The sequence below is a fragment of the Phocoena sinus genome, chromosome 8 (genome assembly GCF_008692025.1).
Source record: "Phocoena sinus isolate mPhoSin1 chromosome 8, mPhoSin1.pri, whole genome shotgun sequence".
NCBI lineage: Eukaryota > Metazoa > Chordata > Mammalia > Artiodactyla > Phocoenidae > Phocoena > Phocoena sinus.
Genome location: NC_045770.1, coordinates 57,859,735 through 57,881,910, shown reverse-complemented (window position 1 = coordinate 57,881,910; position 22,176 = coordinate 57,859,735). Strand labels below are relative to the sequence as shown.

General features: G+C 46.1%; 1 protein-coding gene and 2 pseudogenes across 6 annotated transcripts; 1 reads left to right on the top strand and 2 right to left on the bottom strand.

The window, feature by feature from the left end:
- The window catches only part of LOC116758126, a 68,843-nt pseudogene that overhangs the window by 43,609 nt on the left and 3,058 nt on the right, over positions 1 to 22,176 (top strand).
- Positions 1,623 to 13,698, bottom strand: KCNE3 (potassium voltage-gated channel subfamily E regulatory subunit 3). Of its 6 annotated transcripts, none has more exons than XM_032640828.1 (4): positions 13,520 to 13,697; positions 12,178 to 12,263; positions 7,773 to 7,933; positions 1,623 to 4,735 (listed from the first exon to the last, which is right to left on the bottom strand). In XM_032640828.1, exon 4 carries the CDS (start codon positions 4,693 to 4,695, stop codon positions 4,396 to 4,398), a length of 300 nt encoding a protein of 99 aa, XP_032496719.1. In that variant the 5' UTR covers positions 4,696 to 4,735; positions 7,773 to 7,933; positions 12,178 to 12,263; positions 13,520 to 13,697; the 3' UTR covers positions 1,623 to 4,395. The 6 variants fall into 6 exon arrangements, with proteins under 6 accessions (XP_032496719.1, XP_032496716.1, XP_032496718.1 ...); XM_032640825.1 differs by having other exon boundaries at positions 7,631 to 7,933; positions 13,520 to 13,696; XM_032640827.1 differs by having other exon boundaries at positions 7,631 to 7,933; positions 12,178 to 12,260; positions 13,520 to 13,696.
- Positions 19,503 to 22,078, bottom strand: LOC116758318 (annotated as a pseudogene).

The following is a 22,176-nucleotide window of genomic DNA, read 5'->3' as shown; positions in this document are numbered from 1 at the left end:
GCTTAAGAGCAAATCTCAGGCTCTGGAATTCTGTTCTTTCTCTCTCCTCACTAACTAGAAATGCTTCAACCAGAGTAAACTTGGAAGCTACACGTTGAGGATGGCTGTCATAATCCCAGGTCCCTGAATGAGTAGAGCAGAGCCATCCACCTACTTGGAATGCTGCCTTGGACCATACTACACTGGACCACCTAATCAAATCCTACCTCACATCTCCAGGAAACATCCATGAATACATCCCTCTCCCTCTTCTTGACCATCACATTTAATATTGGTTCCCCACATTTTCTGTACTTATGTGTATTGTTTCCTATTGGGTTCTTTTTGGTGTAATCTTATTTTGTTCTTTATTTAGTGTGTGCTTCTCGGCTGTTAAGCTAGAAGGAGATCACAAGATGTGACACTCTGCTTCTGCTCCCATTTCCCCAATAGCACAGCTGTTGTGGATGCTGACGGAGCCCCCGTGTGGCCCCTTCCCCAGCTGCTGTGAGTGTTGGCTGCTGTCACCTCAGAGCTGCTGCCTTCTCCAGCTCAGCCAAACGTGAGCACCCGTGGGAGGTTACATGCCCCCCTCTAGCAGCCAGCAGTCAATGGTGACTGACACAGGGTAGAAAAGGATAGTCACTAAAGATGGGGTTGATCCTGTGATGAAAATTGAGCTTCAGAACCTTCCTGAGGAACTAGGCTGTTGCAGATCTCCAACCAAGACAACTGGTCTAGGCTGCAGTTGCTCACAGGTGCCACCCTTCTCCAGAGACCTGCCCTCAGCTGATGGGCACCTCCTCACAACCCTCCTCTCTTCCCCCTCCCCACCAGGGTGGCCCACAAGCAATGACTGACAGATATGGGGCATAAAAGCCCGGTCCCTTTGCCTCAAGGGGGTGTAAGTCTGCCTTGTGGTTTACGCCCCAGTTCCCTGTGGATCAGGCCAGGGCTAGATGTGACCTGACATGTACCTTGTTTGTCTTGTTCCCTTTTCTATCTACTTCACTCTTTCCCTTACACGTTTCCCCCAAAAAGTGCTCCCTCAATAAATGCCTGTCTCAGACTTTGCTTCTAGGGAACCCAACTTCAGTCTACTGATGTCAATACTCTGCCGTCATCTTCCCAAATCATCTCCGGGGACCGTTCAGACCCATGGTCTGGGCTGGGTATGCCATGGTGCTGAAATTGTGCTGAGAGTGAGGAAGGAGCTACGTGAAGAACAAGTGGGCTCTACTGAAGTAGTTGTAAGGAATACCTGCTACATAGGGATGTTATGAAGGTTTTAAAATCTAAATGAGTTAATGTCTGTAAAATGCTTAGGCCATAGCCTGACATGTAGTATCTTAAGTATTAAGTGCTTTTAAGTATTAAGGCAGGGATTTCTTTGATCTTTTTCATTTGTTTATGTATTCCAAGTGTGCCTAGATGAGTGCATGGCACATAGTAGGCACTCAGCGTCTGAATGAGTGATTATTGAAGTTTTGCTTTGAGGGCCCAAGGTGATGTGCTGGGATCTGGCCAGCAGAGGGCAGAACCAGTGCAGCCAAAAGAGCCTATGGGCTGAAGGAGGCAGTGGGATAGAGCTGGGGGGAGAGCCAAGGGGAGTACCTACATCATAAAATATTAGAATGTTTAAATTATACCTTAAAATCTTATATTTTTATTTAGCCCAACGTTGAGTGTACATAATGAGGTATATTGAGCCCCTACTTTGTAAATTAAGACAAATAAGTAGTTCCAGGCCCCAAGATCCCTAGAGTTGCCCCAGTAGCTCCTCTTTGGTTTTTTTTTTTTTTTTTGCAGTATGCGGGCCTCTCACTGTTGTGGCCTCTCCCGTTGCGGAGCACAGGCTCTGGATGTGCAGGCTCAGCGGCCATGGCTCACAGACCCAGCTGCTCCACGGCATGTGGGCTCTTCCAACCACTGCGCCACCAGGGAAGCCCCCGGTAGCTCCTCTTTTGAACTACCACATACTCCTCTCAATAAATCCCCTTTTGTGCTTATGCTAACACACACTGGATTTCTGTAACTTACAAGCAAAAGAATTTGTATTACTCTATTTTTAAGCCCTGTGAGTATAAGGACTGTGTGAAGGGGAGTCTCCCCCATAGATGGGGACACTGAACTCCCAGCGCAGCCACTCTGGGGTGCTTCCTGCTCCATCCAGCTGCCGACCTGCTCTCTTCAGGAGGGTGGTCTGGCCACATTTCTGCCTCCAAGCTTCCCTTGTCTTGTTCCGTTCATTCTCTCTGCCCACGTAGATCTGTCCTCTCAAAGCCCAGTTCAAATTCTACCTTTCTCTGGCTCCTCTGCATCCACTCAATCTCATTTCTCAAAATCCTGATAGCATCCATTACCTTATTCTTGTTGGGATTCCATATTTTATTTGGGTGTTTGGGCTGGGCGGTCTCCAAAGTGCCATCCAGCTGTAGACTTCCGAGTCCGTTGTCCACCTATATGTCACGTCTTCTTAAGCAGGTCTCCACCTTCTCTCTCAAGAAGATATGAGGAAAGGCTTGAGAGCACACGTGGGGCTCAGCACTGATTTGCATGGAATCAACATGGCTAACTGCTCATGGGAGCAAATGTGTTCTGTGATCCTCCATTCAAGTAACACACAGGTGTTTATTTTCATTTTTTCAAAGTAGAAGTAGCTCCCCCCCCCCCACCCTATTATATAAGAAACATACTTACGGTCAAATAAATCAAATATTACATAAATTTTTAAAGTAGAAAGGGAAAATCACCCATAATCCTTCTCTTCAGAGATAAGTGCTCTCAAAATATGCTTTCAAAGTTTTTGATATACACAAATATGTGTGTTTTGATAGGGCTTTCTGGAGACCCCATGGAGATTCCTTAATAACAGAAATTAAACAGAACAGTGGGAGGTTCCAGCCTGGGATTTGTAGCTGGCCACATTTCATGTATTCAGCTGAAGCATGTGAAACTACTGATATTCAGCTGTTTTTGACCTACAAGCACAGCAGTTTTATGTGGTTCAAATCAATGTATGTGAAGCCTAGAATATCAGATCTGGTAGAGCCCTTAGAGACTTTCAGCTATTTCAACTTTCTATTTCACGGTGCTGAAGAAGGACAAGAGTCAGAGAGGGAAGTGTCTAGCCAGTTTATGTACCACACTGGTAGTAGAATCAGGGCTGGTTCTCTTTCCACTATCAGGTACCTGCCTCTCTTAATATGGTAATCTTCTAGGTGTGATAATAATCTTCTAGAAGCAGATTTCAACTTGATATCAGAAAATTACTCACAGAATTCATTCAAAATGTTAGAGGCTGCCTTAGAGGTAGTGAAGTCCCCAGGACTGGAGATGGGGCTGGGAAAGGCACTGGGACATTGGTGGAAGGGCACAGGGACCATGGAGCTAATGAGGCTTAACAGTCAGGGCTCTGTACTTGCATGGCTCCTTCTTAAGATCTTAGGAGGGGCCCCAACAATGTATTAACATGTTGATATGTTTTTGTAATACTTGCAAAAATAAGATACTTTAAAATTCTTTTTCTTAAGGAGGGCCCCCCAGAATTATATAAGTTTCAGGCCTAGATCCACTCCTAGGTAGCACACAGTTTTGCAAAGCACTAGGCAAGGTGACCAGAGAACCTGGGTTCCAGTCATGTTACTGCTTTGGCCCAAATGGGCAGAATGGCACTTGCTCTGCTTCCCTCACAGGGGGTAAAATCACAAATGTTAAATGGGCTGAAAAACATAAAATGTGAAAAAATATAAATAAGTAACATAACTTAGATTTCCTGTCTGTGATATGAGATAATCATTGCTGCTTCTCATGGTCATTGAAGATAACACATCAAAAAATGTGTCCACAGGGCATTTTCCTGTCTCATTTCTCTCTGCTACAACTTCCTCTTTTCCTTCCTCTAGCCCCTAGCCCCCAACACTCCGGCCACTAGAACACTCATTTGTCATTATATGTTGCCACTTTTATATATATATACATATATATGTGTGTGTGTGTATATATATATATATATATATATATATTTTTTTTTTTTTTTTTTTTTTTTTTTTGCCACACTGAATGGCTTGTGGGATTTCAGTTCCCCGACCAGGGATTGAACCCAGGCCCTTGGCAGTGAGAGCACGGAGTCCTAACCACTGGAGCACCAGGGAATTCCTGCCACTTTTATATATTTGTTCAAAGGGCTCCTACTGTCTATAACGTCTATCTTTGATGGAAAAAATCCTTATCCACAAGGCCTAGGTCTGCTAGATCCTCTCCTCCTTCCCCAATGATGACCTCCCTTAGCACTGTTTCTTGTTGATCTTACAGATTAGAACACTGAGGCCTGATGTAACACATAGCTGAGTTCTGGAGGCCCCACAAGATAATCATCAGGAATCTTGATCTTCTGCTATCCCCAGCCTCTTAGCATTAGAGCATAGACACACGGTTCTTGATGTATACATGATAGGGGTCACTGCGCTTATCCACTTTGCGGGAGCGGGTGTATCCCAGGATGAGGCTGCCTACAGTGGCAGCAAATAGGAACATGACGAAGAGAATGTACATGTAGGAGTTGTCATCGCGGCCAGGTAGGCTGGCCCGCCTCTCCTCAGTCAGGTTGTCTGACCCTGGCCGGCAGAGTAAGTTGCTGTGAAGAGTAGCATTTAGAGCCTTCAACACAGTGTGCAGGCTCTCATACCAGGTCTCAGTCCCATTGGTGGTCTCCATAGCAACAGGGATTCAGGTGGGGGAAGAATCGGAGGATGCTCTGATAGTGACAGAAAAGAGAGAGGATGGCTTCTGTTACTTGTAGATTGAATGACCTTCTCACTCCTTCAGACCCCAGCTAAAATCCCAACATCACAATTTATTCTAACTACTTGTTTGCTTGTCTGTCTTCTCCACTAGACTGCCAGCCCAAGGAAGGCAGGGAATGTGTCTGTTTTATTCACTGCTATGTATGAGCACTTATGACAGCACTCAGTAGGTGCTCAATAAATACTTGTGGAAGGAAGTCTTCCTTGACCATTGTAAACATGCTGATCTATCCTTTCTTTGGGTTCTAAAAGTCAGTGAGCTTTAGGCTAGAAGGGCCTTAGGGATTATTTAATGTAATTTCTTCCATTTTACACACAGGCCCAGAGAGAATAGTTGGCTTGTCCATGATCACAGAGAATACTGGAGGTAGAGCCAAGGTACAGCCCTGCTCTTCGATGGCCAGCTCAGAGCTCCTCTGGCCTCCACACCAGCTCTGGGGAGGACTGTGTGGCACAGTTAGAAGACATTCCTCAGAACTCTCCCTCAGCACAGTTCTTTCTTATGCTCTACAGACACCATGTAGAAGATGTTTAGGGTTGGCTTAGATTTCCCCCTGCCTGGAGGCCAGAGGCTGGGTCATTTGACCTCTAAAGCATCCTAGGTCCCACTCTAGGTATTCCTAGCTATTGAGGAGAAATTCTGTTGGAAAAGAGGTGGCTGGGGGAGCAGGCAAAGGCTGATAACCACTGCAGGCACTGTGGGCCTGAGGGCTTTGGAGTGAAAGGAATACTCAGTCCAGTTTGGGGTTATACCCACCCCAGAGAGAAAAGACACTAGCACCTCAACTATCCTGCCTTCCAAAACAATGTCACTGTGTACATGGCATATAACTGGTGATAGCAGATGTCCCTTTTCCTTCCTCTCAGAGATCCTTAGTCTACAATGTAGAAAAATAGCCAAAGGCAGCCTTGTATCCTAGTCTCTGGAAAAACATATGTCATTCCTTTAAACAAGGCTCCATGCTCACTTCCTTCAGGAAGCCTTTGTGTGCTCCCAACATACTCCACAAGTTTTATCATCGCAGCCTTCCCTTTGCCCCAGCACTTACATATAAGGCAATGTGTGGCTGTCCTCTTGCTATTGATAAGGGTTATCAGCAGACCACATGCTCCTGGTCAGAAAGGCTGTGTCTCTCCTCCAAGTCTAGGGGACTACCCTAGTTCTCCTTCCCTCAGTGGTCTCCAGTAAAGATGGCCACTTTGGATTTCTCTATAGGCCAGGCACTCAGTGTTCACTGACTGGTTCCAAAGCCCTCCTTTATCTAGGTAGAGCTGTTTAACTTCACTATTAACCATCACATCTCTTCCCCGGAAAAGATGACAGTTAGTTATGACCATGATAAATATTCATGAAGAACTCTATGAATGCAGAATTTGGGGGGAAGAATCAAAATAATACAGCAATAATCCAGGACTGGCCCACAATTTATGCAAGGCCTTGGGGCCCCCTGCCATCTAGTTCTCGGGCAACCTTGTCTGGATGGAAAAGGGGAAGAGTTAAGATAGAGGAGGCATAGGTTCTCATCTACTATCCCACTTGTCAGGCAACAAGTGGGAAAACAACATCACTGTGTACATGGCATATAACTGTGCCTTCCTCTTTCCTCATATGGGCTAATGGAAAGCAGGAGCAGCACAATGAAATTAATGGCTCAGTGAATCACCTGGCCAGTCATCGTTTATGGAGGCCCACTCCTGGGCAGCCTTATTCTGGGAGCTTTAGGAGGCCAGTCCCTACACTCAGGGGCACAAAGCCAGCTCTTAATGTGGGAGACAATGTAGGAGCTACTGGGGCTTAAAGGAAGAAGGGATGAATTCTGACCAGTGCTCAGAGAGTGTTCACAGTGATGGAAGAATTTGAGTTGGACCTTGAAGGATTTTTTGGAAGTAGAGAAGGCAAGGGAAGCAAACAGATGGACTAGAAAGCACACTTTGAAGAATGGAAAGTAGCATAAAGACTGTAAGATGCGTGAAAGGATAAGATAGGATGTGGGATGGAGACATTGGCCCAAACCAAATCATAGAGGGCCTTCAGTGCCAGGCTGCAGAGTTGGAACTTTATCCTGTAGGTGGAGAAAAACCATGGAATGATATTTTAAAAGGGGGTAAAATAATCAGATCTGTGCTTGGAAAGGACACTCTGGCTTCTATGTGGAGTGTGGAGTAAAGAGGGCAGGGAGCCCAGTGATAAGTGAAATAGTGTGGGTTCAAGGTGCTGAGTCCTGAGCTGGGGCAGAGGGGATGACAAGGTGGGGGCGGGGACAGATAGAGGATGTGAGAGGCATTTGGGGGTGGGAATGGCTAAAGCAGTGGTTGCAGGAGGAAGGGGCCTCAGACAGTTTTATAAGCAGACAACAGACAGATGGCATAAGTGCGGGAAGAGCTCACTTTGAGGGAAATAAGTTTCTTGCCCTGTTTGCACTTCAGTTTCCTCATCTATCAAAAAAGATTATCACCAGGAGTTGTTGTTCAGTGGGTACAGAGTTTCAGTTTCGCAAGATGAAAAACTTCTAGAGATCTGCTACATAACAATGTAAAGATAGCTAACACTACTGAGATGTACCATTAAAAATGTTAAGACAATAAATTTTATGTTGCTTTTTACCACATTAAAATTAAAAAAAAATTTTTTTAATTAAAAAGGAAAAAAAAAAAGATTATTATCTCTGCTCTGCCCCCTGCCCCAGGCTTGCTTGAGCATATACTTTTATTATAGTGAAGAGGATTTTAAAAATACATTTTAATAAAAAACACAGTTTTCATTAAAATGAAAATCTGTTTTTCATTTTTGAGAAGTAAATACCTATACACAGCAAAAAAAAAAAAGAAATTGAAGCAGTACGTACAATGAAAATGCAGTCTCTCTGTTCCCAATGGCCCAGGTTTCTTTCCCAGGGCAGTCACTGTCACCAGTTTTCTTCGATAGCCTTGCATGGGGGTTTGAACTGACAAGGCAGACGGAGGGCCACCTCCATCTGGAAGACTCACCAAACAACAGCAAATTCACTGGCTCCTAGTCAGCTCCAGGAATCTCCCTGTGGGCGCCCTAAGGCTCCTCAGCCCCTCAGGATGTCCTGACATGTCTTCAGGATGTCCCTGGACACATCTGGGGTCTCAATATTGACTTTGGGAGCTGGGAAGGCCCAGAGCTGGGTGGGGAGGGGACAGAAAAAGAAGGAACTAGACACACAGAAAAAACTTCAGAACGAGGGTGGATCGCCCGAGGCCAAGCCCCAAGGGTTGTGCAATAGCTGTGCTTTGGGTGCTGACACCCTGCCGCTTCCCCTCCCCTTCCTGCAGCAGCTGGATCCGGCCAACCTAGGGCTGCAGTTATAGGAGCTGTGCCATGGCCAAGGGACATCCGATTGCTGTCCCCCGACTCCAGATTCACAATGTCTCATCTGGGTGACTTCATGAGAAACCTCAGTTCAACACATGAGCTGCTGCTCAGGGACCAGCTAACAGTGCAGTCTAAAACATCCCCTTTCCCCAGGGTACTGGCATCTTAGCAGGAGCCTCTAAAAGGCTGAAAGGGCCTGAGACCCAAGGAAATGATGTGAGTGACAGAATGGCAGCCAGCAATTGGGTTGCTATTTTATGTAGGAACGAATGATGTTACCAATCAACCTATTTGGATAGACTGGGTATAAACATAGGCATGGCATCAACACTATCTGTACCATAGCTTTGTTGTGAAAATTAAAGAAGAAAAGTGTGCAGTGCCTGGCACTAGACACTCCACAGATGTGGTGGTGGTTTTATTTGTGCAGAGCAGAGGCTGGCAAGGCCTTCAGAGTCCATCTAATCTAACCTCCCTCATTTTACAGTGAAAGAAATGAAAACCAAAGAGCTGTCTTGGTTCAGCTGCTACTTGTGTGACTTTGGGCATGTGACTTCCCTTTTCTGGGCCCCAGCTTCTGTCTGCATCTGTAAAATGAAAGGGTTTTTCTATGTAATCTTATAAGGTCCTGATCAGCTCTAACATGAAGATACTACAAAACCATACGTGAGATTTGGGAGATTGGGTAGGCTGGTGGGAGAGGATTTGGGGGACTCTCTAGAGTCCCTTAAATCACGAGATAGAGAAGACTTCAGATTCTTTCCTCACAGGTTAAGATGCTTCAGAGTCCCAGGACTGAGTTACACTTAGTATTCCAGCCTAGATAAACTGAAGGCCAAATTTGCTGACTTGTTCATTTTTCCTCTTTATAGCTCACCTGCCAGGGTGATCTAGCCTGGGGGAGACAGACTCTGTGTTAGAAAGTGGGGGTAGGGGGAAGCGTCGGAGACAGGGTGGGCTCTGACGTGGAGTTCAGTGAGGGGAGTAAAGGTTCACAAAACCATTTATTCCTCACACCCTCCTTCCAGTGCCTCTCTGGATAGACCTGGATGGATATTTGTAGTTCTGATGGAACATGCAAGGGAGCCACAGTTGCATATCTTTAGAAGCTGGGTTGAGGTGGGATGGAGGACCTGTGTGCAAGGAGAGGCAGAGAGCTCATAAAGGGACAGCTTGGTTCTCTATGACCTGCCTCTGTGTCCCAAGTTGGGAATTGGCAGCTGGCAATATGGGGAATTTTGTTCCTCTTTCTGAGCTCCTTGGCTTCCCTCTTCAAGACAGTTGCCGATTGTGAAGGTCTATGGATGGGGAAGACAGAGCTCCTGCTGTGGAGAGTCCCTGACTTGAAACAAGAGATAATCATTTAGGAAGGGAGATGAACAGTGACTGAAAAGAGATTTTGAAGATCGTTTAGAATCTAGATTCTAGGCCAACCCCTCCATTTTGTAGTTGAGAAAGCTGAAGGTCAGAGAAGGGAAGTGACTAGTCCAAAATGACATGGCTAGTAAATGGTAGAGCTCTGATGAGAACCCAGGTCTTTGGGGTGCTGTTCAGGTGCTCTTTCCGCTACAAATGGCAATGTCTTCTGGCATCTGAGCTGCATATCACACCAAACACAGGCTCCTCATGTCCTGGGGCATCATCTCCTCTAAGTCCACCACTACTCCTTTTTCCTGCACTACAGATTCTTGCTAATCTTTTTTTTTTGGCCACACCACTGGCATGTGGGATCTTAGTTCCCTGACCAGCGAACAAACCCGCACCCCCTGGATTGGAAGTGCGGAGTCTTAACCACTGGACGGCCAGGGAAGTCGCTCTTGCCAATCTTAACTGAGGATCCAGTAAGGGGAGAAGTTGGTAACTTTTGGAGGAGTTAACCTTCCTTTCTAGCCTTGCTCCCCATGGCCCTTTCTGCTCCAGACCTACTCCTGCTCTTCTATACAAGCCAGGTGCACTCTCTTCCTCCACACCCCGATGTCACTCTTTCCAACACATTAACAGCTTTGCCCAAACTGTTCTTGACTTGAGCTCGCCTGGCCTCTAACTTGGGGATGGAGGTGTAAAGCTGGGACCTGGAGAATGAACTGGGTATCTTAGTAAGGTTTTCTTTCAGGTTTCTCTGGGGAAAAGTGAAACACCACCATCGGTTCTTTTGGTTTCCCTATGCTCTGTTTCAGCTTCTCTTGCAGAATGAGTGTCTGAAGTGCTTGGAAATGTGGTAGAGAGGCAGGGGAAAAAGGCCACATAAAGCAAGTGGATCCAGAGATAACTCCTGGGAATGCACAGTTTTGCCTCTGGCCCCCCTGGTGGTCTTATCACCACCATGGGCTGGTGGGAGAGGAACCTTAACGTATAGTTAGAAGGAGACACAGAAATAGAATCTGAGCTGGAAGGGATCTTAATAATCACGTCATTGGTGTAACCCCCTCATTCAACCAGTGGGAAAAACCACCCCACCCCAAGAGGAAATCACTTGCTCAAGGTCTCACAGCCTAGGAACTGGGACCAGAAACAGGTATCTCATCCACATATCTTTCCACTATAAGTCCTCTGTTGCCTATAGGACAGTCTAACCTCCTACGATTATCATTCAAGCTCCTTTGGATATGACCCTGCCTCCAGCCCCATCTCACCACAGCTCTCCCCACTGCCTGTGTCCCATGATACTGAGCTATAGCCATTCCCCAAACATTCCTTGCACTTGCACACCTCTTGCCTTTGCTCATGCTGTTTTCTTAGGCAAAAATACCCTTCCTCTTTTTTATCTGCCTAGTGAACTCCTACTCATCCTTCAAGACCCAGCTCCAATATAACCTCTATAGACCCTCTCCTGAGACACCACCTTCCCCACTCCCTAGGCAGTTAAGTCTCTTCTTCTCATCTGTTCCTAAAGTGCTTTGCATAAAACCCTATTAGAGCAGTATGCTATACTGAAATTGGGTGTGTATATCTGTATAAATATAAATAGATATAGATATAGGTATACTAAACTGTGCGCTGGGAGGTGTGAAGGTAGGGACCTGTGCCTCATACATTTCTTTATAGCAGGCACTCAAGAATAGGTGGATAAATGTCTCTTCTTATTAGACTATTCCCCCCTGCGCACACACATACGCATTCATGAAAACAGCTTACAGCACTTAAAAAGCAACTTCAAGGGCAGGCCAAAACAGATTCCATTTGGTCTGGGGAAGGGGAAGCTCATAGAAAAGACACCATCTCAGTCAGATGGGCAAGTGAGTCAGGGGAGGAGGAATTCTAAGCCACCTTTGGAAGCCCAGATGTTCCCTGCACCGGAACCCCGTTCAATCCAAAGGGCAAACATTCTTTTTTTTTTTTTATTGCGGTACGTGGGCCTCTCACTGTTGCGGCCTCTCCCATTGCAGAGCACAGGCTCCGGACGCGCAGGCCCAGCGGCCATGGCTCACGGGCCCAGCTGCTCTGCGGCATGTGAGATCCTCCCAGACCGGGGCACGAACCCGCGGCCCCTGCATAGGCAGGCGGACTCTCAACCACTGCGCCACCAGGGAAGCCCAGGGCAAACATTCTTGGCCCCAAAACACCAGCAGCAGCTTAGCAACCCTCTTCCCTGTGTACCCACCCAGGGGGCAGCCACACACACACACCTGCTGCACACACACAGTCCAACTCCCAGTCTCCTAGCCTCTAATCTTGCCTTTCAGGTATGCCTTTCATGGTTCCAATCTTGGCTGTATGCTTGGCTATGTGACCTTGAGCACTGTATTTTTGTTCTCTGAATCTCATCTATGAGATGGGGATAATTACCCCTGTCCTGCTTGCCTCACACGCAACTCGGGGAGACCAAAGGGGAAAGGTGTTTTAGAAACTGCAAAGTATTATGTAAACATAAGAGAGAATTACTGGGCAGCCTGGTCACCTGTTTCCTTTTCTGTTTCCCTATCTCCTCCGCCACCCCCCAGTATTACCAAGAACAGCTATCCCTATGTCCCCTCTCCCCATCTTAGGTTCTCCTACCCTCAGAGGAAGCCAGGAGGTTCTTTATTACTTTTCTTCATTCTCAGACACACTTACCTCCTTCAGAAGCCTTCCTTGTTTCTCGTCCTCTCTGATCAGCCCTGTAATCTCTCTCCATTTAGGGGTACCATTCTGTAGTCCTGCTGGTGATAGAGAACACACCAGAGTTGGAGTCAAGATACCTGCCCCTATTTTGTAGACATGTCTAGCCGTGTGTCTTGGTTAAGTCATTTCTCCACTCTGAGGCCTCATTCTCCCCATCAGTAAGATGGGATATCTTGTCTTGCCTCCCTCTTAGTAGGCATTTTGAGCATCCACCCATTCAGTTTATAGATAGAAGTGTGTTTTGCAAAGTGTGGAGTGAGTGAGGGATGAAGGTTGTTTGTTCTCATCTTAAGGAGTCAAGAAAATCTGAAAGCAGTTTCCTTGCCTCCAGCTTGGCTCTCCTCCATTCAGAGCTGTTAACTGGCTGGATGCCAGGAGATAAAGAGCAGCTAACATATTTACAATGCACTTTTGTAGCTGAAGTGGAATCAGCCCTGGGCTAGGAGTGGGGAGAATTGGGTTCTACTTCTGTCTGGTCCCTGGTGTGACCCTGGACAAGCCATCTCCCCCCTGGGCCTCAGATTCCCCATATGCAAACTGCTGAGGAGTGGGGAGGGGGATAGGAGGAGACACTCTCCAAGGGGCCCTCACACAGGGGTCTGAACTCCTGTACTTTCTACACAAGAAACTCCCGGGCCCAGTCCCCTTCCCCCACATGCCATACGGAGTACATGGGCAACAGGACCAGGAGGCTCATTTTACATTTGGTGACCCAGGAAAAGAACGCACAAAGCACAGAGCAGGTGGGCGATTGGCACAGGTTTACACAACCTGTAAACTAGAACTCAAGTCTCCTGACTCCCAGCCTAGATCTGTTACTAGTACTAGAAGACATCTAAGGGAGCTTCTAGGCTTTTCCCAGGACTGGGGCGCATAGGGCGAGGGGCACAATAAAGTAGCGAATGGGCAAGGCAACTCGCACGCTGAGCAAGCGGCTCCCGCCAAGCAAGAAGACACGCCGGCTCCCGGAGCGCCATTTCCGCGTGTGCTCTCGCTGCGGAGCCGCAGGTTGGTTGTTATATTGTGCACTCGCATATCTGTGGATGTGGAAGGAGCTTGGGTGCCGCCGTCTCGGGGCCCGTGAGTGCCGACCTAAGCCCCCACGGTTTCCGAGAAAGGCGTGCCAGGAGCCCAGCTTCGCGCTCCCACGTGCGCCCCGGGATCCCTGTGGCTCCGTGCAGGGGAGGATCAGTATGTATCTGCGTCGGGTGGCGGCCTCCAGGGAGGCGGATAGACCCCTCATTTCTACCCCTGGCGCCGGCTCAGCCTTCCCGAGCTGGCGGGTGCGCCTTACCTGCCGGTCCGCAAGGCTCCCAGGGGCGCCGTCTGTTCGTTGGACACCTCGCCCTGGGCTCGCGGGTGCCCCGCACTGCGCCCCAAGGCGCTCCGCCAGCCCGCCTGCTCGCAGCCCGCGGCCAGCACCGTCTGCGCCCCCCCCCGCTCTGCGTTCCAACCCGCGCTCAGCTGCCTTTTCCCTTCCTCAGGGCGTCCCCTCACCCGGCCCCGCCCGGCCCCTAACACACCCACTTCTCCCGGAGCTGGCTTCGGGCGCCTCCGCCCAGCTGCTTGGCCTCACCCAGCTGTGGGCTGCGACCCTTCCGTCCCCTGCAGCGCCTGCTTCCTGGACGTGAGATCGAATGTTCCTGGCTTCGCTTCAGCTTGCCCGGTCTGAGGAGGATCTCAGAAGAGCGTCGGGTGCCGGTGGAATCAGACCTTGCTCCTACGTGGTTGTATGGTGGCGGGCAGGTCACTGCTCCTCACTGGGCCATGGCTTCCTCGCTATAAAACGGGTACAGTTCCTGCATGCATTCTTCACAGGGTGATGGTTAGGGTCAGATGAGATCTTAGAATCCAAAATATTAAAGCCGGATGGTCACTGGAGAAATCCTCCGATTCTAACACAAACCCTCTTTTCCAGACAGGATGCAGTTTGGGGAAGGGGCCCAGTTTGGGGAAGGAGACTTGCTCAGGCTCACTAAGGAAGTCACTGGCAGAGCTCAGACTCAGAATCCACTAGGCCACTCTCTCCCCTTAACCTCGGCCAATGTTTCATCCAAGTCTCAACAGTCCCTCACATGCCCAGACAACTGGTGTCCAGCCACACCACGCTGCTCCCTGTCCCTGAATACCCTTCACTTTTTGGCCACCAGGCCCTCACTCAAGCTGTTTCTTCCTTGCTGGGGACACTGCAGGTTCCAGAGAAGAGAAGCATCCAGGGACAGCTGGGAAATGAGGACCAGGAGGCCATGGGCAAGGGAGTGGACGGTGGCAGGGAATAGCTCTCAGGGACTCTGTGGGGAGTCCTTATCAGAGCCCTCTTTGCCAGCCTCCGGCCTTGGGATAGTTAATAACAAACTGAGGTGACTTCCCTGGTGGCGCAGTGGTTAAGAATCCGCCTGCCAGTGCAGGGGACATGGGTTCAATCCCTGGTCTGGGAAGGTCCCACATGCCGTGGAGCAACTAAGTCTGTGTGCCACAACTGAGCCTGTGCTCTAGAGCCCGTGAGCCACAACTACTGAACCTACATGCCACAACTACTGAAGCCCACATGCCTAGAGCCTGTGCTCCACAACAAGAGAAGCCACTGCAATGAGAAGCCCATGCACCGCAGTGAACAGTAGCCCCCAATCGCCACAACTAGAGAAAACCTGTGTGCAGCAATGAAGACCCAACGCTGCCAAAAATAAATAAATAAAATAAGTAAATTAAAAAAAAAAAAACAAAAAACTGAGGGCAGCTCTGGCTCCCTTGCAAACAAAAATCTGTTCTAGGGCTTCTCTGGTGGCACAGTGGTTAAGAATCCGTCTGCCAATGCAGGGGACACGGGTTCGAGCCCTGTTCTGGGAAGATTCCATATGCCGTGGAGCAGCTAAGCCCATGTGCCACAACTACTGAGCCTGCGCTCTAGAGCCAGCGAGCCACAACTGCTGAAGCCTGTGCGCCTAGAGCCTGTGCTCCGCAACGAGAGGAGCCCCTGCAATGAGAAGCCCTTGCACCGCAGCGAAGAGTAGCCCCCGCTCACCACAACTAGAGAAAACCCGCCCACAACAATGAAGACCCAACGCAGCCAAAAATTAATTAATTAATTTAAAAAAAGAAAAGAAAAGAAATTTAAAAAGAAATCTGTTCTAGGTAGGACATCTGAGGCATATACCCTCAATCACAGAATCTCAGATTATATCTAAGAAGTGCTGTCACTTAAAAAAGACCTGGGCTTCCCTGGTGGCACAGTGGTTGAGAGTCTGCCTGCCGATGCAGGGGACACGGGTTCGAGCCCTGTTCTGGGAAGATCCCACATGCCGCGGAGCGGCTGGGCCTATGAGCCATGGCCGCTGAGCCTGCGCGTCCGGAGCCTGTGCTCCGCAACGGGAGAGGCCACAACAGTGAGAGGCCCGTGTACCGCAAAAAACAAAAATAAAAACAAAATAAAAAATAAAAAAATATAAAAATAAAAAAAGACCTATCACATGGAGGGAATGTTGTACAAAATTGCTAATCTTCATCAAAACATGTTACTTCTGTCCCATTACTGGGCATATACCCTAAGAAAACCATAATTCAAAAAGAGTCATGTACCAGAATGTTCACTACAGCTCTATTTACAATAGCCAGGACATGGAAGCAACCTAAGTGTCCATCGACAGATGAATGGATAAAGAAGATGTGGCACATATACACAATGGAATATTACTCAGCCATTAAAAGAAACAAAATTGAGTTATTTGTAGTGAGGTGGATGGACCTAGAGTCTGTCATACAGAGTGAAGTAAGTCAGAAAGAGAAAGACAAATACCGTATGCTAACACATATATATGGAATTTAAGAAAAAAGAATGTCATGAAGAACCTAGGGGTAAGACAGGAATAAAGACACAGACCTACTAGAGAATGGACTTGAGGATATGGGGAGGGGGAAGGGTAAGCTGGCACAAAGTGAGAGTGGCATGGACATATATACACTACCAAACGTAAAATAGATAGCTAGTGGGAAGCAGCTGCATAGCACAGGGAGATCAGCTCGGTGCTTTGTGACCACCTAGAGGGGTGGGATAGGGTGAGGGGGGAGGGAGACACAAGAGGGAAGAGATATGGGAACATATGTATATGTATAACTGATTCACTTTGTTGTAAAGCAGAAACTAACACACCATTGTAAAGCAATTACACTCCAATAAAGATGTTAAAAAAAGACAAAAACAAAGAAACAGAAAAAACATGTTACTTCTGTGTGACTTTTGTAGTTTCATATTTTGACCCAGCTACTTTTTTTTTTTTTTTTCTGTCTGGATATCATCTCTCAGGGGAGTCATCCTGACTCTGAGCAGGCAGTCTCAAATTTCAGTTTACCTAAGAATCACCTTGGCCGTTATTTTAAGTGAAGTAGACTTTTGGGTTCCACTCCAGAGGTTCTGATTCAGGAGATCTGGACTAGAGCCCAGAAATTAGCATTTAAAAAAAAAAAAAAAAGCTTCTGGAGAGATTGTGATTCAAGTGGTTCTTGAGACCGGCCTTGAGGAAACAGCCGTGGCTCAGTAAGCATTCCTTCCCACATCCTGCCAAGCCTTGCATCTAATCTATAGGAGTGTTTATTACAGTTATGAAAAGTCACTATTTGTCCACCTCATCTACTAGATTGTGAATTCTCTGAAGTTAGGGATTGTCTCTTGTCCTAATAAAATTTTGGAATCACAGTCTTAGAATCATACCATGTTAGAGTTCTAGAATCATTTATTGATAGAACCTAAGTTGGAAGGACTCTTAGAGTTACCTAGTCAAATCCCTTACCCAAGAATTCCCTATATTTCTTTGTGTGTGTGTAATAGAGGTTTTATTGCTTATTAATTGTGTCATTCCATACAATTTTAAGTAAACAAACTTAGAAAATGATGATGGCAGTACTGATGAGATATTGATGATGATGGCAGTATTGATGAGAATGTTCAACTGTTTCACATAAGGTAGTAAGAGGCACCACTGCCACCATCACCCCACCTCCGAAATTTATACATTTCATATAAAAAGAGTAAAAATAGTTCATTGGCATTTAACTAGCATTATTCTTGGTAATCTGTGAACCATGATAAGCCTGAACAATTTCAGAATCTTCAGAGCAAAACCATTTTCTTCCACTAGCAAATGTCGCAGTTTCAATTTCTTTAAAAAAACAAGCAAACAAATCAACATATTCCCATGGTCCTGAATTTTAATGTTTATATCATATTAATTCAAGAAATAAAATGTGATTCAGCATTTGAAAATGAGGCTGAACTTCTTCACCATAATTATACTTACTTCATAATTCAAACGATTTAACTGAAGCCAGCGTTAGCCCAGTAAAAACCATGGTCACAACTCAACTGCTCTTTTGCTAAGGAAACTTCTTTAAAGTTAGCTATTCTTTAAAAACTCAGACCCAAGCTGCATAACTGTGACTTGAGGAACCAACAATCAACCCTTCCAGATACCACCGCAGTAGTCCTATGTGGTTTTTGTGTTTTTTTTAATTAATTAATTTATTTTTGGCTGCGCTGGGTCTTCGTTGCGGGCGAAGGTGTGCGGGCCTCTCATTGCGGTGGCTTCTCTTGTTGCGGAGCATGGGCTCTAGGCGTGCAGGCTTCAGTAGTTGCGGTGCACAGGCTTCAGTAGTTGTGGCTCGTGGGCTCTAGAGTTCAGGCTCAGTAGTTGTGGCACACGGACTTAGTTGCTCTGCAGCACGTGGGGTCTTCCCGACCAGGGCTCGAACCCATGTCCCCTGCATTGGCAGGCGGATTCTTAACCACTGCGCCACCAGGTAAGTCCATCCTATGTGTTCTTATAGCTGGGGAGCACATACAGAATCACTGTGAATCACACATACATATCAATAACTTGCTGTTAAAACTACACCAATAGTTTCCTCTGTTAATGATTTTTTAAAAAAATAAGCATGGGGCTTCCCTGGTGGCACAGTGGTTGGGAGTCCGCCTGCCGATGCAGGGGACATGGGTTCATGCCCCGGTCCAGGAAGATCCCACATGCCGCGGAGCAGCTAGGCCCGTGAGCCATGGCCGCTGAGCCTGCACGTCCGGAGCCTGTGCTCCGCAACGGGAGAGGCCACAACAGTGAGAGGCCCGCATACCGCAAAAAAAAAGAGTGAAAGGGCAGAAAGAGCTGAAGAAACTGTTCAGAACACAGCACTGAGCAATAAAGAGACAGGAAATTTAAAAAAAAAAAAAAAAAAAAAAAAAAAAAAAAAAAAATAAGCATGTACTACAGTTCAGCAGTTGAAAGACTTCTAAGTCTATTATTTTAAAGATGCTGAGAAATACATTTGGATACTTGAAAAGAAGCAAGACTAGAATTGTGGTTTTATATTAAACCATTTAGAAGACCTCAGTTACAAACAACTAAAAATACATAAATAGGAATTTCTTAAAACCATTTTCTCTTACAATACAAAATTAAATATTAAATAAATAGGAATTTCTTTAAACCATTGTCTCTAACAATACAAAAATTAAATATTAAGGCATCTTTTACTCCCATCTATTTTGGTATATACAGCAAAGAGAAATGTTTTAAATAGGAACCAGCACTTCTATTCAAATGCTCTCTAATGTATTTGGCAGATTTGTTTTTATATTCTCCTGTTCAACATTCCATTGAAAGCTCTTATAATTGAACATTGTGACCGAAACCAGGGGAAAAGTATAAACAGATATTAGTTTATTAAAAATAAGCAGTTCACCCTTGAAAAGTAAAAAGTAACTACAAACAATATTATGTATAAAGTTCAAATACTAGTATTTAAATCTCTGAAGCAGTTTATGCTTCAGTAATTAAGAGAAAGAAGAGATGAAGACTTCACTAAGATGAGAAGCCTATTAATATGGATCATGCTGTGGACTAATTGTTCACTCAGTATTCTGTCCCACTGGGATGAGAGTTTGAAAAGGGCGTCATATTCCTTTAAAAAAATTACACCGACTAGAATAAGATCATATGAGTTAACATTGATTATTATTCCCCATATTTGTCCATTTACAAAGCTCAATTGGCTTCATAAAGTATACTAATCAGTAACATTTTCACCTTTTATTAAGGTAAGTTTGTGAAAATAATTTAATACAACCAGATCTCCTCATGAACTTTCAGCTTAAAACATTTTTTGTGTAAGAAATATATCAAAAAAATCTGTTTTTATAAAAAGTCACTTCAATACCAGAAAAGAGTAATAAAAGATTTTGAACCCAGTTTATTTTTTAAAAGATGCTCTTCCCATGTCTCAAATTCCAAGTGCTATTCATCATCTTTAAAGCCAATTTTGCTTAACTTCACCACATCAACCCAGTTCCATCCTCGAGGAAGTTCTCCTTTGTGATCTGCTTTATCTACCAGCTTATGCTTCTGGGCTTTTTTTTTTTTTTTTAATTCTCTATTTTTAAAAATATATTTATTTATTTGGTTGCACTGGGTCTTAGTTGTGGCACACAGGATCTTCATCGTGGCTTGCAAACTCTTAGTTGCAGCATGCATGTGGGATCTAGTTCCCCGACCAGGGATCAAACCCGGGCCCCCTGCATTGGGAGCCCAGAGCCCTAGCCACTGGACCACCAGGGAAGTCCCCTAATTCTCTATTTTTTTAATTGAAGTATAGTTGATTTACAATGTTGTGCTAATTTCTGCTGTACAGCAAAGTGACTCAGTTATACACATATATACATTCTTTTTTTAAATATTCTTTTCCATACGGTTTATCCCAGGAGATTGGATATAGTTCCTTCTGGGCTTTTGAAAGTTGTCTTTTTTTCTCACTTGACGGGGCTGCATTAGGAATTTCAAACAAGATGATATTTCTTGTGGCTGTCGTAGAATTAAGAGGGATGGTGATTCTCCATGAACTGTTGTTTATTGTCCTTCACATATTCAAACAACATGTGGGTCATGGCGGTCCTTCCACTGCTTCCTGTAACTTGGCTGATATGCTCTGCTTTACAGCTGATGATATGATGCTAAAAGATGAGTTCATAGATATGACTGGAGGTGTTTGAGGATATGTTTCTGTCCAGGAAATCTCTATGAAGAAGGCTTTGGGATCACCATTTTCTCCTATCTTATACTGAAATGAAACTGGACTTAATTCCTGGAAACTTTTCATCTCCTTCATAAGTGGCTGGTGGCTCCAGTTCCATCTCCTGGTCCTTCTTGGCGCTCAACGCACTGGTTGCAAGGCACCTCCCTTGGACTGCATTCAAGACAGCAAGAGAAAATGAGGGCAGTGGCTCCAAGGCCCATAGCGGTGGGAGGCACACCCTTCACAGGGCAGAGGAAAGTCACGCACACGCCCCTGGCCCTTGGGCAGCATGAAGCTGCTGGCTAGGGGCTGGCCTACATTTCATTTTTGACAACAGATTGATCAGCTTGTCTTGCACACCTCTAGTGAAAAGGAGCTCATTGCCTCCAAGGCATCTGAGGCTCTGATTGTTAGGATGTTCTCACATTTTGATAAATACTGCCTCCCATTGACTTCTACCCTTTGGTCCTTGTGCACAATGGAGACATCAAGTACACTCCTAATCTTTGTTCCCTTTTTCAGTCCTTCAAAAACTTAAGGTCTATCTTCCATTTCCCCTTCTCTGGAGTGAGGACAGGGCAGGAGCCCTGTTAGGGAAGGCAGCTGGCCAAGGGGCCAATGGAGTGGGCCGAACTGCCTCATTTTCCCCAGCTGTGCCTTGCAGTCTTGCTATGAGGCTTAGATGGCCCAATGTGTGTAACATGCCAAGAGCATGATGCACATGCTTAATAAAAGCTTCTAGTGTTATTAGATGAGAAAAGGAAGGATGAAACAGAACTCCTCTCCTGGGGAAACCGTAGTCTGAGAAGGACCTTCAGGGAACTCTCTAATCCAGAGAGGCTGGGGACAAGGCCCTGGACCTTGAGATGGGGGACGGGGGAGTGAAGTGGGCCAACTGAAGGGGTCTGGGGAAAACTCATCTAGAGATACACCTCCTTCAAGTTTTGCGTAGATGCCACCTTCTTTGTGAGGCCTTTCCTGACCATCCTATTTACAAATCCTAATCCCTCCCTTCTTCTGCCCTCCCTTAAAGCCCTTCCCTGCCTTGGTTTTCAATCTGATCTACTTAACTTTAAAATATATATGTATTTTGCTACTGTTGTTCTTGCTGCATCCCTCAACTGAAGCTCACAGCTCCTGTCTGTCAGCCCTATCTCAGACCTCTCTTCTTCTCTGGATTCCTGTAACCACCCCCTTTCCTCTCCCCTTCAGGCCTGGAGAGGTAATGGTGCCCAAATGTTTCAAGATCCAGGGTACTTCACAACCCCCTGTGGTTTCCCTACTTCCTGCCTACCTCTTTGAATAGAGCCTCCTCACATTACTGATGTGACGTGGCCATCTGCTTCCTGGTGGACCTGGCTGATGCAGAAGGCCATTCTCCTACAGCCCCTTACACTTTCCTTGAACCTAGCACTTACCATTCTGTGTTATAATTGTCTACTTTATTTGTTGATTCCACACCTAGAACATAAGCTCCTTAAGGGCACTAAGCCAGCACTAAGTCTGCACAGAGTAGACCTTACTGAGAATTTGTTGAATAAATGAATGAATGAATAAAGGTAATGAAAGGAAAGATCACTAGGAATTACGTTATCAGGGAAAGCTTCCAAGAAGAGATAGAACCTGAGAGAGCCTGATGTTCTTTCAACCTCTCGGCCACACCTCTCTCCTCTGAGCACTAGACTCCTATATCTAACTACCTACTTGACATCTCTGTTTGGATAACATGTTGTGGCTGGAACTCGTGACTTCCTTCCCTGCTCCCTTCAGTTTTCTGTCTCTTGGTAAATGCAACCGTCATCCATCCAATTCCCTGTTTGTTTCCTTCATAGGACTCAACCCCAACCCAGTCTTCTATTTATCTGTGTACTGATTTGGGGTCTGCCTTTCCCATTAGAC

Excerpts from the sequence above, each read along its gene's own strand:
- KCNE3 (XM_032640830.1), bottom strand. The coding sequence starts at position 4,695 with ATGGAGACCACCAATGGGACTGAGACCTGGTATGAGAGCCTGCACACT.